The 16981-nt window shown below is 33.1% G+C and overlaps 1 protein-coding gene across 4 annotated transcripts in view; it reads left to right on the plus strand.

Moving 5' to 3' along the window:
- RTN4 (reticulon 4) overlaps positions 1–16981 on the plus strand; it is a 70365-nt gene that overhangs the window by 32123 nt on the left and 21261 nt on the right. Inside the window, exon 1 of one of the 4 annotated variants that reach the window (XM_019719558.3) lies at positions 3104–3381. The exons of the other annotated variants lie outside the window; for them this stretch is intronic. Within the exon in view, the coding sequence (XP_019575117.1) occupies positions 3348–3381 (34 nt within the window). The 5' untranslated portion in view covers positions 3104–3347. Of the gene's footprint in view, positions 1–3103; positions 3382–16981 lie in introns of those variants that run through there. 4 annotated transcript variants of the gene reach the window in all.

The raw sequence follows: 16981 nt of genomic DNA on the forward strand, positions 1-16981 counted from the left end.
CATTATAAATAAAGGAACCTAGTATGGTCTCCTCCTTTGGAAGCCTTTCCTTTTAAGGGGAAATAGGTTCCTTTCCTAAATAATCAAAATGCTGTTTGCAAGTTGGGATGTATCTTCTGCTGTATTTGAAAATTGTTATTGAAAAGATTTTTTGTTTTTTAAATAAAATGTTACATATTTGAAGGAAAACAAATGCTAAGTTTGTAATAGGTATTTATTTACCTGTAAAGTTGGGATTTAATGTGGAATAGGACCTATATACTGTCCCATATATACCATATTTTGCCTTGTATACTCAGCACTTTTTTGCCCAAATTTGTGAGGGAAAAATAAGGATGCGCATTATACATGGGTAGTACTAATTCCGTGTCTATATAAATGTTTTTAATTCTTTCATTTATGCTGATGAGTTAAAAGTGTAACTCTAGAAATCAATAACGATATCTGTATGGAAAATAAATACCCTGGAATAGGATAATAGGTTTTGTTGCACTTACGACGAACTTGTAACAAGAGTTCTTGGCCTTCTATGATGTGTAATTATCGTAAATTTGTTACTGGTACATAAAATTTCTTGTACCTTGTATCTGTTTTTGTAATTTGTAATTATTATATAAAATTTCTTGTACCATAATATGTTAAATAAATGCTAAAATTCCTTTATAATGCAAAAAACAAGTGCCTAACTGTAAATAAATAAAAATTTGAATTAAAAAATTAAAAGATTTTTTCCCCCCGAAAGTTAGGACCAAAAAACGTGAGTGCGCATTATACACAGGAGTGCATTATTATACATGGCAAAATACGGTAAATTTTTTCTCAGCTGGAGAATAATAGAACTATATAGCAAAGCACAATAATTTCTGTGTGGGGGGCACTTCTGCTTAGAAAGGTATTGGGTCATTGCCTAGCATTGAATGGCTTAATATATGTGATTTATTATTTTTTTTTATTAGTTTCAGGTATACAAAGCATGTAATAGTATCCCTCACAAAGGGATAACACCCCCCCACATGTATTACCCCTCTGACTTCGTATATAGCTGTTACTATGCCATTGACTCTATTCCCTGTTATATGTGCTCTCTTAGATGTGTTTAAAGGCTTTGTCCCCTTGTAGTTTGTTATTTTTAACATGATAGTAAATAATAATAATAAATAGCACTCACATAGGGCCTACTTTTTGGTAGGTATTGTCCTAAGGCCTTTTGTATACGCTAACTCGTTTGATCCCCACAATAAGCATAGCCCATGTGGCTTTATATTTTTAACAAATTTATCTCATCAAATTTTCAAATTTAAGCACCTTTTTGCTTAGCTTACCAAACTTTAGTTTTAAAACTTTCCTAAGAAAGAAATGGGCAAAATGTCATATAATTTATAGGAGCTGTAACCTTTAGTAGCCTAAAGTGCAAAAGTCATAAAAATTAAAGGATTAGCACTATTAAAGGTCGAACTTTCAAGGCTCCTATTTTGACTTTTTAATCTTTCAGTGGAGCTGTTAAGTGTATTCAATGTTTAGATGAATGTGTGTGTATTCTTACACATTCTTGTACTCTCAGATTATCTTTTTTTTTAAATAGTTGAACCAAGTTAAGTACCAGAAGATCTGAATAGTGTAAGTGGTAAATACCCATATCTCAAGAAATCTATTTTTTATCCTCTCCTGTTAGTGTAGTAATCTCTGACTTAACAACAGTGTTTTGGTGCTGTGTTTGAATGCTTTATTCTAATGCTAAAGTATTTATTAGCCTTTAGTTTTAAGGGATTCATTATTAGGAAATACTATTTTTGAAATATTTTGTACTTATTGAATAGTTTGGAATTTCAGACTATTGCGTGGAGAGGCCAAAGATTTTCAACTATGATATGACTTGGTGACAGCGTTCTCAAATATCATGTTATGCAAGGGTCCAGTGAATAAAGTTGAAAGTTAAATATTAACTTGAGCTGAGAATACTAGACTCTCTTTAAAATTTTGCTTTATTTATGTTTATTAAATAAATATAGAGAGGCAAGTAGGAAAAGAACTGACTCATTGATATTCAGGCCACTTCTGATATTCAGGATTTTTTAAGAGTTTTGTAGCCCACACAGTTCTACAGCAAATTCTAGAAAATACTATACCTATTTCAATATAGTTGTATAGTCTTAAGAAGTATGTACTGTTGTACATAGGCTACCTATCTTATCATACTTGTCATATCACGCATTTTAAAATATCTTAGGTGGTGTGTCATTATATATTGCCTTTTCTGCTTAGTCAAAGGGTAGCATCAATTAAACCAGTTGTGGAACATTGGTAAAGACATAATACAAACACTGCACTGGCATTAATGGCAGTTTTATGATGTAGAACAAAAAATCCTCAAATTCTGTACATAGGTTTGTTTTTGTATTTATCAGTTAAATTTTAGTTTGGTCTTGATAGCGTTTTCCCAAGGCAAATGATATAATTAGCACATGGATATCTCTCCTCAAGCCAAGAGTCTATTAATAGTACCTGCAGTGGTGTCTAATAGATATTTATTGAAAGATTGAATTAGAGCAGGTGATGATTAAGAATAAGTGTATATTTGTAAGTCGCTGATTTTCTATAACAGTGAAAGAAGGAAAAATAACATTGCATTAGAAAAAGGAGACAGAATAAAAACTTTCCTGTTGAAGTAGCATATATTCAATAAACATTACATTAATAGTTGGACTTTGTGATTCTCTGCTTTTACCCTCATAAGGGCGCAAAGTGCTGAATGCTTTAAGCATTAAACAATTTAGGAGAAAGTAAGAAGAGACTCAGGATTTCCCAGGCTTAAAATTTAAGCTATTACTCTTCTTTGGATTAGTCTATTTTTATCTTATCAGGTAACCACTGATTTTAGAGTTTCAAATAAAACCCAAAACCAGCAGCCTAATTCACCCATCTATCAAAAATAAAAAAACAAAAAACCCTCAAACCGCACAGGACTTTAAGTGCATTTCAGTGGTTAATTCAGTGGTTAAAGAGAGAACAACCCTCTTTTCTTTCTTTTGGTAGCCTATCGTTCCCCCTGCAAAAGTAGCTCTATTTGGTATGGGCAACAAGCAAAAGACTGGGGCAATAAACAGATAGAAGGGAGGCAGTAGTGCCTGAGTATTAGTAGCCTAGTTACAGATTGCACTGCGTCAGACTGCTCCACACCCAGAAGACGTCAGGTGACCTCAGTCCTGCAGTTGTGCAGCAGAGGAGACTGCAGACTTCGCTTGGAAACGGAGATTTCATGTCTCGGGGGGGTAGATTTTTGCAGTTACAGCATTTCTGTTGGTATGCATAATTGATAATTGCATCTGGAGGGCAGATTGTGACAAGAGATGGACGGTCAGAAGAAAACTTGGAAGGACAAGGGTATATCTGTTTTTTTTAACCTATTCAATTTATTTATGTGACCAGTAATATATTTATATGAATAAGTTTTTCAATTTAGGTATATTTTGGATTGAAAATGAAACCTGTGACTGGTTTAGGAGAAAGATTAAAACAGCTATTTCAAATGTGTTTTTACATGTGATTATATATGAGAAAATGTCATGCTGTTCTGTTTCACTGGCATTCGATTTAGTCTTTGCAGTCCTATCACTGATTAGGTTATATTTTTTAATCTTGCACATTATTAACTGTATAGGTTTAACGTATTTCATTTGTTGGTCACTTTGCTTTGATAAATTGACATAGCTGTCTTTGTGTTCCATAATGACGTATTTTCTGTGACTGTTTTTTTAAAAAGCTGACTTGGTGTAGTTGAAATTCTATCCAAAGGTTTGTAGGTAGCAAGATACTGCGTTTGCAATAAGCCTGTTTTCTTCTTTGGAGATCTTACTTAACCTTTAAAGTTATTACCAGTCCCCTTTTAATTAGATTACATTTTTGTATATTTTGAAATCGTTAAAATGTATACACAGCTGTTGGTAAAACATGTCTATATTTAAGTCACTAACCTTTGTCCTTATAATAACCAATCACTGATCTTGATCCCCTTTCCTCCCCCTTGAAAGCCCAGATCTTTTCACGTCTCAGTGGATCATTGTGTAAGAATTTAAGCCCCTAAGTGGTAAAATGTTGACTGTAATAAATATTTTAAGTGTGTCATGTAGATGGTTAAATGTGCCATTTAAAAAAAAAATAGAAGATGGTAGGTAGGCTGTATATCTGACCACTTATAATAAATTGTCTTAAAAATTATTGGAGCGATTCTTAAGTAATCCAAGTAGACATTTCATATAAGCCTTTTTTTTTTTCTGGCCACATCCAAGTTTTATAATTAAAAAATTTTTTTTTCCTTCTGCAGAAGAATTGGTAGCATTGGTAATTATGTTTCTAAAAGCAATATGGAGAGTTAACTACAGTAACTTTCACAACATCTTTTTAAAAATTTGTTCAATAAAGAAATTAGGAAAGTGAGTTTAAGATTGAGTTCATATCGAGACATTGGAAAGATTTTATAGTTATAACTTAAAGAATAGACAAAAATACAACTTTGGAATTTTACCTTTATGGTTTCTTTACCTGAGAATTTAATAAGGGGAAAGATTTTGATTTCTTTATCCTTCTGACCTTTAGCATTACAAAGTGAAAGGTGAATTGAATTGATAAACTAGTTTTTGATAAGTAAAATGATAGTAGTGATAATATAATAAATACAGGCTTTAAAAATAGGTGAAATGTCACATCTGGGCCTACTTTGCAACTATTAAGGCTCTGTGTTAATAATTTAAATCGTGAACCATTGAATAACATGGTAAGTTCTTTATTTGTTGAACTAATTAAGGTGTATTTTGAGACAAGAGAAATTAAGATCCAGTATAGTCCATATTATGTTAGAGATTTGTTTTCTTTTCAGACACTAAATATAAAATCAGATTTACTCTTGAATATCCCTGGGGAGCCTCACTGTATGTAAGTGTAATGGCCTAATGTCTTTTAGTGCTTGTCTTTGGCTTTTTTTTTACTTGGTAAGACTAATTTTACCTATTTTTCTGATTCACTGAAGTTACACTTTAGTATTTTCTTTATCAGCAACTAATTTTAATGTTGTAGATTATAGGTTACAACTTAAATGGAAATAATTGAGAAGCTGAAGCTGACATGGAATGAGTTTTTCCTCATTTTGAAAATTAAAAGTGTGTGACAGTAGAGGAAAGAATCTAATCTAGGCTCTAGGTATAGTTTTAAAAATATGTTTAGGCCCATGTTTTTTTTCTACTCTCCCTGAACCCTTAAGTGCCATGTTTGAAACACATTCAGTCATCTACTGGTATAACGGAAGTAAGAAATACTCTCATTTCAATATTTAAAAAAGTTTTTTTGTGTTTTTTTTTAACCAATTAACTAGTATTTAGGACTTTATCTTTCAGGGTAAGACCAGTATTAATAATTTGTATTCTATTACATATTTTTTCATCCTGGATTTTCTTTTGTTCTTAACAATATACTTTTATAACAGATGAAGTCAACATAGTACTTGATTATTAGGGTTATATGGAAAGCATTGCTTAAGACCGTCAAAAGATTTTGAAGAGCTTAAAATAAGGAATGGGTAGGTTTGGGGGTTTACGTGGGGTGGAAAAGTGATGTAACCACTAAACAAGGTGTAATGGACACTAAGTAGAGCTTTCTGGATAGAACAGAATATTTATAGGAAGCAGTTGAAAGATAGGTATGGTCAAAAAATAAAGATTTACGAGATCTAGGTCAAGTTTCTTCAAACTTCCCTGAAGATAAAAATCATCTAAGTGCTTCTTAAAAATTCAGATTCCTGTGATCCTACTCAGACCTCTCAAATCAGAATTTACAGGGGAAAAGCCTGGCAATCTGTATATTAAGCATCCTGGTGTAATTCCTGGTATAATCAGGCAAATTTAGGAAATATCAATCTAGGTTTTAAAATTTCTGGTCTGGTATGTTTCGATTTTGGCTAAAGTAAGACACTTACCCTTTCTGGTCTTTAGTTTCCTCATTTGCATGATTTCTAGGGTTCGCGATTTGATGTTCTCTGGTTTTATAAAGATACCCTGGGCCAGATTGCAGATGACATTGGGTTTTGGATTTTATCATAAAGGAAATAAAGAGCCTTTGGAAGTTTTAAAGTAGGAAGTGATAGAATGATAGCAGGTTTGAAAGACTGCTTTGGGGTGCTGTATAATATAAATTGGAGACCTTAGAGACAGAACAGTTAGGATGACTGTATGTGCCCAGACTTAAAGCAAATAGTGCCTGAACTTGGTCTGAGACAGGAGTGAAAAGGAAGTGACAGATTTGAGAAACTCAAGGAAGAAAGACGACATTTGACATAGATTTGTGGGACTAGGGTAAAGGAGGGACTCCGAGGACATGAAATTGTAGTCAGTGAAACGCTGGCATTGCTGTGGTAGCGCTTTAGTTTTCGTAGAACTAGAGCTAAAGCGCATAGACATGATGCCAAGTTCAATTTTAGAAACTTCAAATTTGAAAAGATGATAGGACATCTCTGCAGCTCAGAGAAATGACAGGTTTGATGATAAAGAATTGGGAATTGAATGCAAAGTGAGACAGATGAGTACTGTGTGGGTACAGTAGTCCACACTTACCGTGGATGCCTAAAACTGTAGACAGGACCAAACCCTAGATAGTACTGTGTTTTTTCCTATACACACCTATGATTAATTTACAAACTAGGCACAGTAAGAGATTAACAATAGCTAGTAATAAAATAGAACAATTATAACACTGTGTAGTAATAAAAGTTATGTGAATGTGGTCACAAGATTAAGGAAGAAAAGCATAAAACCTACATGGTGGGGATGCACAGCACCAGGAAAGACAGGGCGTTAGTCAGAGCAGTAAAAGAAGCAGGTGGTTGTAGTTCCACTGATAGTAAGGGGGGGGGAGAGAATTTTCAAGGAGAAATGAGTGGTTGAATACTACAGGGAAGCTGTTTAATATGAAGATTGAGAAATGGTTGTGAACCCTGTTGAATTTTAGGAATGCATGTTACTATCCATTATTATTAGTGCTTTTTGGATTTGGCAGTTACCGTGCTTGGATTTGGCAGGTGACCTTTGAGAGAAATTTCTGTAGGATAGGGACAGAAATGTTTCTAGCACTGGAGTTCAATTTAACTATGCCTTAAGACAAACTGGCTTTGGACAATTCCTGGAGCATACTTCCTTGCAGAGGTTCTCCTAGGGCTCCCTGATCTTTACTTTTGATAGGCTACTTTCCATTTCTTGGAAAGCTTAAGGTTACTGAGTATATGGGAATAGCTGTTTGTACACACTGACATTCAGGTAGAGGGGAGCAAAGGTCTTGCTGCTTGAAATAAATGCCTTTCTTAACCCCTGGGAATGCCAAAAAATGTCTGCGAAGGGAACTTTGTCATTAACTAGTGGAGAGACCAGTTGATTGGAGGAAGGCCCCTACTTTCAATCCTAAACTTAGTTGAAATCCAATGTTTAGGCATTCATCACTTCATACAGAGTGGTTTGGATGTATGTTTTTAACAGTGCGTATGTGTTGGGGGGTAAATATGGTACATTGTTTTCTGTAATAATTTTTCTCCCATTAAATGGGGAAATACCTTTCATTTAAAAAATATATTCCATTTTGTTTTAATGGCTATAGTATTCTAAGTATGTACAGTTAATTCCATATAGTTAAATATTCAAGTTATTCCTAAAGTTTTGCAAGTATAAACAATGCTAAGATAAATACAATGGAATAGAAACCTTTGTTTTTTGTCCATGATTATTTCTAAACAAATTGCTGGGTGGTAGTATTTAGGCTTTTGTTGCTTTTGTTCATGTTGCAAAACTGCCCTCCAGGAAGACTGTACAAATTATCCTGAGCAATCTACAGTACAGGAGTGTCTGTTCTGAAACCTTGGCCAAGATTAAATATTACATACGCATTTCTAATGGTTTTAACTCTTTCTGAGATAGCGATTTTGTCAGTTTTAAGTAAATTAGTTGATTGAACCAGGTTTATATTTAAAAAGAGTAAGTTTGCAAATGTTTCCTCCTCTGTATGGTTTAGTGTCCTTTATGGGTAAGTCATGGGAACAATGGTGGAAATATCCTCTTGGTTTTCTTTATTTACCCAAGTCTGTTTACTCCTAACTCCTCACCAGGACTCCTGACTGGTTTTTCCACTAAATCTACTGTGTGGCTCCAACCCCAGCACTTACAGGTTTTTTCTTTACTTTTTAAATAGAGTTTATACTGTCTATTCTGGACTTCTAAAAGGCATCCATGGCTTAGCCCCAACCTTTATAATCTTTCTTGCTTTGTCTCTTGCCACATTGAAAGATGTGTTCCTTAAACATGCCTGTTTTTTGTTTGTTTGTTTTTTGTTTGCATTTACTTGTGTTTTTGTCTGTCTAGAATGCCCCTTTGCCCCATTTCATTTTGCCCAGTTGCACTTATCAAAGACCCAGTGCTCTCTGAGGTCTTCACTAATCCTCTCAGGTGGAGGTGATCCAATGTTCCTCAGAACTGCCATCTCAGTTTTTATTTGGTGCCTTCTATTACAGTTATTTATATGTATATCTTGGCTGTTTTTCCAGCCCGTAAATTTCTTGAAATCAGAAAACAGTGGTGGCTTCAGCACTGGGTCTCCTCTTTGACTCTCCACAGCTTCTCAATAAAGTAAGAGGCTGAAAGCATTGATGTTAATTAAGCCAGATTTACCCCTGGCTTTGAACCCTATACATACGTTTTTGGAAAATTTTTAACATGTTTTTTCCCAAGTGGGAGAAATAAGAGAAGAGATTTCCTCCCTTAATCCTTCTAAAGGAGCAATTAAGTAACTTAAGCAACTTTTATAAATCCAGGATTTTAAAATTATATCTGCAGACCAGTCATTTTATTAGTGATTTTTATTCCCGACTTTCTAATTTTACAGGTAAAGAAACCAAGAAAACTGAAGAGATTATTTGTTGAGGATCACATAGCTGGCGGGTGGCATAGGGCCTTTGCTTTTATTTTACTATTTATATTTTACTTGAACAACCGAAGATTGAAAAATGTAAAAGCTGAAATGACCCATATTTTGATATTCATTTAGAGTCTAACAGCATCTTATTGAACATGGTATATATTTGTTTTGTATGGTCCTCACTCTGCAACAAAAGAGGCAGCAGTCTATCACACTAGCCATGAGAGAAAGGTGGTGTTGCATGTTTAGTGTTGCCAAAAGGTTATATTTGGTGGGAACTCTCTGGGCCAGGAGTTTAATTTCTCTTCGTCCTTAGGGATTGTATTATATGCTTGAATATAGGAAAAGTAAGCAGTGACTAGAATTCTTATTCTGGTCTTGTAGGTATCCCCTAAATTACCTTTTTATCTATTCAGTTGATCCCATCTCTTGCTAGAATTTAGGCTAAAGAAAGTTATTAAATTCAATTTAGCCAGTCCTTCTGTTTGCACCTTTGGAGCAGTATTCTGAGACCAAATTTTATTTTTCTGCTTTTATCATGGATAATACTGATTTATGTTACTGGGTGTGTGTTTCTATGGGGAGGAAGGGTGTGTATGAAATGTATAAATACATTTATTTAAATCTGTTTCATGGCTTTCAAAATTTTAATCCAATCACCTCTTAGGCATTTACGTAAGGCATTGATAAACACTAACACACTCCTTTCTCTCAACTACTCTTTTCCCCATTATCTTATATTCTATATAGCATTTACTTAAGGAACTCAAAACAGCTCAAAGATTAAAAAGCTATCAAATATTAATGATATTATTGAAAGTCTATTGTTGGGCATTGAGATAGATTTAGGTTTTCTACTCTCAGACTACAGATTTGCTAAAATTCTGATTTTCCTTAAGAATGTGAGGAATTATAGTTCTTTGTCATATATATACTCATTTATTTTTTCACCTAAATCCAAAATAATTTAAAATAGATTATTCTGATCAATGTTGTGAGTACTTTCCCTCATTTCTCTATCTGTATTATTAGCCATTTATTCAGTAAGCATTTATATTGAGTGTATATAATAGGTATATAAGGTTATAGAAGTATAAATACAACTAGTTTAATGAAGTTTATTCTCTTTTTTGTATTAGTAATTTGCTTTGAGTTTTCCTCCCATTCCAGTTTATTTTTTCAAGTTTCTGGAGTTACAGAACTGTGTTTTCTATTAATATTTAGTTTTTATTTGTAGAAAATGGAATTTTCAGCAGTGATTTCCTATTTTTAAGGTTTGGTGCTTATTATAATGCTTGGGTGCTAACAAGCAGTAAAATTTAAACAATAGTAAATTACACATTGAACCAATGTATACTCTTAATTTTAGGTTTCTATTTGTTTACGTCTTGATCAATTCTAGTAATTTAAAATGAATACATGCTTACCAAAATTATCAGAAATACAGACCATTTATAGGGAAAGTCCTCATTTTGACGTCCTTTACAACTGAAGATTGCTCGAGTTTGTGCAGGTAGGGAGAATCATTGGTTTGGAATATGTATATACATAACATGCTTAGAGAAACGATATTTAGCTTTACCTTAGAGAAAATGGAATTAGCTACATATATGAATTCTCCTGTGAAGGGAAAATTAATGGTTTGAAATTGGAAGTGGGAAGTTAGAATTATTTTCTGCTATATTTTTTGTCCTCATCTAATAAAGCTGGGAATAGAATTAGTGGGATTAAGGGAAGTATTGAAAATTATATGACCTAATTTATAAATGAGGCATATGTGATGGTTATTGAACCTCACTGTTCTCTATCTCAAAGAAATTTGGATTATCCTTAGGAGACAACAACCAACCACAGGTAGTTTTTACCTTTCTGCAATGTATTAATACATTTTCTACTCAAAGATATTTAATATAGGAAAAAAGACTACTTAAAGTGAACTCAAATTTTATACCAAATAATGGAAGGAAAAAGATATGATGAAAACTTTATCCTGAAACATTAAACCAACAGTTAGGAGAATAAATTTTAGTTTACTCTTAACAAAATTTAGTTTGTAATCATAGCTGTATATAAGTTCTTAGAATGAACAGAGGATGAATCAAAGTTTTGGACTTTTGGAGTGTGTAATTTTTACCACAAAATTATTTGGTAGCACAAAATGACATCTTTTGCTTCATTTTTGAATTTCCCAGTGGATCATATATAATGTCCCTTTACAAAAAATGTCCAAGGTTTTTATTGACTTACTAGTTGGCTTCTCTTAATCTTTGGGGGTCAGATACTTTATGTGAAGTGCCTATTGGATCTTTGTTGGAGTAATTGTCAAACATCACTCATAACATTAAACTTAACAGAGCTCTACATTCTTAGGAAGCATTTTTACATTTTGCATTTTTGCATTGTGGTTGATTTTTGTTGTTTTATTTGAATATATATCTCCAGCTATAGCTATAGCTGTATCTATTTAGTTATAGTTTTAACTTAATATTTTCAAAAGAGGGACAATTTAGGTAGCTTCTAGGAAGCACAATTTGCAATTTAAACAGAGCATGACTTACTCCTATCACTGAATCTATGTTACTGGAATTTATCGGTCTGTGTATATAACTCTATTCATAGTGTTAGTAAATTCCTTCTGTCTTCTCAATTATTTAAGTTGAGGTTGAAATACTGTTTGTCATCCTCAAGTTGGATAGAAATCTTACTGATACATTCCTTTAAATGCAAAATGTAGTATGGTGGAAAGAGTCAGACTTTTATGGTCAGACCTGAATTTTAGTCTATAACCCTGCACAATTTATTTAATAATGCTTCTAAGCCTCAGTTGCCGTGTGTATAAAATGCAGATACTACTTTATAGAGTTGTTGTGGTTAGTGATGTTGTATACGGAGTACTTGCACAGTTTTTTGTTCAGAACAGTGATAACTTAATTATTATAGAAAATGCAAGTATAGAATTTGTGCTAGTTTCACGTAAAATGTTTTTTCCTTAGATGTGTGGTGGTCGAAGTTGCCCAGTGCACTGGAATGTTGTCAGAAGTAAGGCAGGAAAGATTGAGTAATGAAAGGGACCAGGACCTGAAATTCTATGTCTTTCAAAAACTCCTAATTCCAGGAAAAGGAAGTGGCCAAGAGAGAGGCTGGTTTGCCAGGTGTTTGAGATACTTCATAACAATGTTAGTATCCATCAACCTGAAACTTGGTAACTGAAATTAAGTTAGCAGTGCTGAATTAGTTGAATTCACCTTTAAAATAATAACTTAGTCAAGCGTTGCACTTAATATTTGATTGCCCTACTTGACTTTATCTCTTGAGATATTACCGTTATTTAGTGTGTTTAGTTCACCAGTGATTTCCATATATGAAATCTCAGTTTCAACTAACTTTTTAGGTGGGTACCATTTTCCTAATTTTACAGATGGGGAAACTAGGTTACGTGATGTAGTCAGGGTCATATTAAAGGTAAATAGAAAGAAGAAATAGGACTCGCTCTTCTGTCTTTGAAGAAAGAGTTCAGTTCCCAGTCTGTACTGATCTTTTTCTGGACCTCCCCTGTCATTTATTAGCCAAGTGAATGTTTACTATATGGAAGTAAAAGCTTATGGTGGGGTGCTAAATGATCAACTCTGAATTCTAGTCGCTTTTCTCCTGGCAATTGGGAAGAATTTGATTTAAAGGTTATGATTACTAATAAATACATAATTAGTAATATAAAGATCATGGTTAAAAATAGCAACTCAGTTTTTAATATTCATATATTTATTTGTTTATTTCCTATTTGACTGCCTTACTCATTGTTCACCTGACTTTATTAAACAGAACTTAACATTTTTTGGCTTAGGAAATAGGTATTTTCCTGCCAGCCATTCGTTGTTTTCCCAATGTTTTTTTTTTTTTTTTTAGAACCAGTTAGTTCAACTTTTTTTCCCTCTAGACAAAAGATTTTAAAATTGAAATCTGACTTCAGGCTATTATTCAAGGAAGAGAGCGTCAGTAAGAATTTGATTTGAGGCAAAATGTAATTGGATGACTTCTGCATGTAAGGTATGCGTGCTAGCACTATTTTTAGCCAAGATAGATGACAGTTTATGATTACCAGATATAGGCAACGTTTCTTACTCTTCATTGGGCGAGAGGTTTTTATTTTGAAGAAAATATTATATTGTACTGAATTATTTTAAATTACAATTTTAGTTTGATAAAGATGCTACAGCTCTGGCCGGCATGTCATAAATCAAGATAAATATTTTTCACATTTTTATTTTCAAAACAAAAGTGGACAATCACTTTTTTCTAAATAACAAAAATTTATTTAATTGGTGAGCATTGTTTTAGTAATCCATAAACCTCCCCACAGTTGTAACAGGAAAGGCACTGTTAAATTAATTTCAGATCTTTAAAAGGATATTACATAAGCATTTTACATGAGAGTAAAGTTGAGGCCACAGTAGGTTACGCTGCATGATTAATGCTTTTATTCTGCAGTATAGAGACTTGAGGAACCATGAAAGGTTAAGCTTCCCGTGTACAAACCCTGTGTATTAATTTTGGTTTCTCAAGAATAAAGAGGCCATTAAACTCTTCACTCATAAACAGAACTAATAGAGTGATTACAGAGGAATCCAAAATTAGCATTTTAGTGACCCAACAGTTCTTATTTAAAGATGTCCTTTATTTTAATTTGAAAATATTATAGTCTTTAATTAAAATGTTACTACTATTCTAAGAATAATCTGGCCACTATTCACACACTATTCATACAGCAAATATTATTTAAGCAGATAATGAGATTATAAAGATGAAAGGCACTCACTCATCGTTCCTTCGGGGTCTAGTAAGGGAGACACAAGCCTATAAAACAATACTTGCTGTTTTATAAATGACCTGAAAGCGTTGCTATTTGTTATTTAATAAATGTAGATATCGGAAAATTAAATAAAACAAATGTTAAATCCAAAGCATAGAAGCATTTTTGAATAAGTTAATTAGAATTAGTGCATGCCTTAAACTGGCGTAAAGTATGTGTTCATTCTAATCAGTCAGTAATATTTATTGAAAGTTTAGTTGGTTCAGGCTTTGTGCTCAGCTCTAGGAATATGGTATATGATAAGACATAATGTTCTTTTATGGAGCTTACAACCTAGCAGAGAAATAGATGTTAAAATGAGTAATTTTTTCTTCTTTTTTTAGTTTCCGCTTTTATTTTTTTAAGTGTAATTCATTGATTTTTTATTTTTATTTTTGGTATATTAAAAAAATTGTGCAATCATCACCACTATCTAATTCTAGGACATTTTCATCACCCCCCCACAAAAAACCCCATTCCCATTAGTAGTCACTTCTCATATCTCCACTCCTCCTAGCCCCTGGCAAACACTAATCTACTTTCTGTTTCTATAGAATTGCCTATTCTAGACATTTCATATACACAGAATCATATAGCTGTATTACTTTTTGTGTCTGGCTTCTTTCACTTAGCACAATGTTTTCAAGGTTCATCCGTGTTGGAGCATGCACGAATCAGTACTTCATTCTTTTTCCTGGCTCAGTAATATTCCATTGTGTGGATATACCATATTTTGTTTATCCATTCATCAGTTGATGGACATTTGGGTTGTTTCTTCTTTTTGGTTATTATGAATAATGCTGCTATAAACATTTGTGAACAAGTTTTTGTGTGGACATAGGTTTTCTAGTCTTTCGGGTAGAAATTCCTAGAAGTAAAATTGTTGGATCATACTGTAACTCTCTTTAACTTTTTGAACAATTGCCAAACTTTTTCTCAGTGGGTGAATTTTACATTCCCATCAGCAACGTAAGAGGGTTTCAATCTTCGTCACTTCTTGCCCACATTTTGTTATTGTCTTTTAGCCATCCCAGTTGGTCTGAAGTGGTAAGTTATTGTGGTTTTGGTTTGCGCTTCTCTAATGACTAATGATGTTGGACATTTTTTCCTTGTTTATTGGTCATTGGTGTATATTCTTTGGAGAAATTTCTATTCAAATGCTTTGCCTGTTTTTAATTGGTTTATTTGTCTTTTTATTTTTGAGTTGTAAGAGTTATATATATATATATATATATATATATATATATATGTACATATGTATACACATATTTATATACACACATGCATATACACACATATATATATATTCTGAATACAAGCGCCCTATCTGATGTTTGATTTTTAAATATTTTCTCCACTGTAGATTGTCTTTTCACTTTCTTGAATAGTGTCTATTGAAGCACAGAATTTTTAATATTAATGAGGTTGAATGTATCTTTTATTCTTTTACTGCTTGTGTTTTTGGTGTCATATCCAAGAAACCTATTCCAAAGTCATGAAGATTTGTGCCTATTTTTTTTCTCCTAACAGTTTTATAGTTCTTTAGGTCTTTTATATATGGTATAAGTAAAGTAAGGGTCCAACTTCATTCTTCTGCAGTTGGATATCCAGTTGCCCCGGTACCATTTGTTGAAAAAACTATTTTTTTCCCATTGAATTGTCTTTGCACCCTTGTTGAAATCAATTGGCTATAAATATAAGGGTTTATTTTGGACTCTTAATTTATTCCACTGATCTGTCTGTCCATCCTGTGCAACTACTGCTGCACTGTCTTGATTACTATAGCTTTGTAGGAAGTTTTGAAAAAGGGAAGTGTGAGTTCTTCAACTTTGTTCTTTTTCAAGATTATTTTTGCTATTCTGGATCCCTTGCATTTCCATGTGAATTCTACAATTGGCTTGTCAATTTCTGCTAAAAGGCAGCTAGGATTTTGATGGAGATTACAGTGTAGATCAGCTGGAGGAGTCTACGGTACCATCTTAATAATAATGCCTTCTAATCTATAAACATGGAATATCTGTTCATTTAAGTCTTCTTTCATTTCTATCAATATAATATTTTGTAGTTTTCAGTTTCAGTTTCTTGTTAAAAACTTTGTTCCTTATTCTTTTTTGATACTATTGTAAATGGAATTTTCTTAATCCATTTTCAGATTGTTCATTGTGAGTATATAGAACTGTAATTGGTTTTTGTATATTGATCTTATATCCTGCAATCATTCTGGACTCGTTTATTAGTTCTAGTAGTTTTGTTTTGTGTGTGGATTCCTTAGGATTTTCTATATACAAGAGCATGTTATTTGCAAGTAGAAATAGCTTAATTTCTTCCTTTGTAATCTGGATGTCTTTTTTTTTTTTTCTTGACTAACTTCCCTGCCTCATACTTCCAGAAAAGGGTTGACTAAAAGTGCAGAGAGTAGGTATGTCCCTTGTTTCTGGTCTTAGGAGGAAAGCTGTCTGTCTTTAATTAAGTATGATGTTACCTGTGGATTTTTTTTGCAAATACCCTTTGTGAATTTGAGGACATTCCTTCTATTCCTAGTGTGTTGAGTATTTTTATGATGAAAGGGTGTTGGATTTTGTCATAAGCTTTTTCTGTGTCGGTTGTGATGATCACGCACGTGTTTTTTGTCCTGAATTCTAGGTGTGCTATGTTGATTGGTCATGTGCTGAACCAGCTTTGTATTCCTTGGATAAATACCACTTGGCCATGGTGTATAATCCTTTTTATGTGTTGCTAGATTCAGTTTGCTGATATTTTTGTGGAGGATTATTGTTTTCGATATTCATAAAGGTTATTGGTCTATAGTTTTCTTGTGATGTCTTCACCTGACTTTGGTTATCGGGATTGAACATCTTAATTAACTAATGGATATAAATCTCTTGACTAATATTAGAAGCAATAGTATTCAAATATGTTTCTCAGAAAGGGTTTTAATAATTTTTATTTTTTTAAGGAGAGTGCAGTTCACAATGGCCCATGCGGGGATCGAACCGGCAACCTTGGTGTTACCAGCACCATGCTATGACTACCCTGACCCCCACTGAGAATCAACGGTCCTAGATAAACTTAATCTTCTAAAACTTTTTCATTAAAACCAATTTAGGAATCTGTTAGAGACTAGGAAAATTGGCAAAAGTCAATTAAGGCAGCAGAAACTGTTTGTTAGAAATTAATTTTTTCATCCTCGCA

The sequence above is a fragment of the Rhinolophus sinicus genome, chromosome 2 (genome assembly GCF_057876585.1).
Source record: "Rhinolophus sinicus isolate RSI-liver-muscle chromosome 2, RSI-T2T, whole genome shotgun sequence".
Taxonomy (NCBI): domain Eukaryota; kingdom Metazoa; phylum Chordata; class Mammalia; order Chiroptera; family Rhinolophidae; genus Rhinolophus; species Rhinolophus sinicus.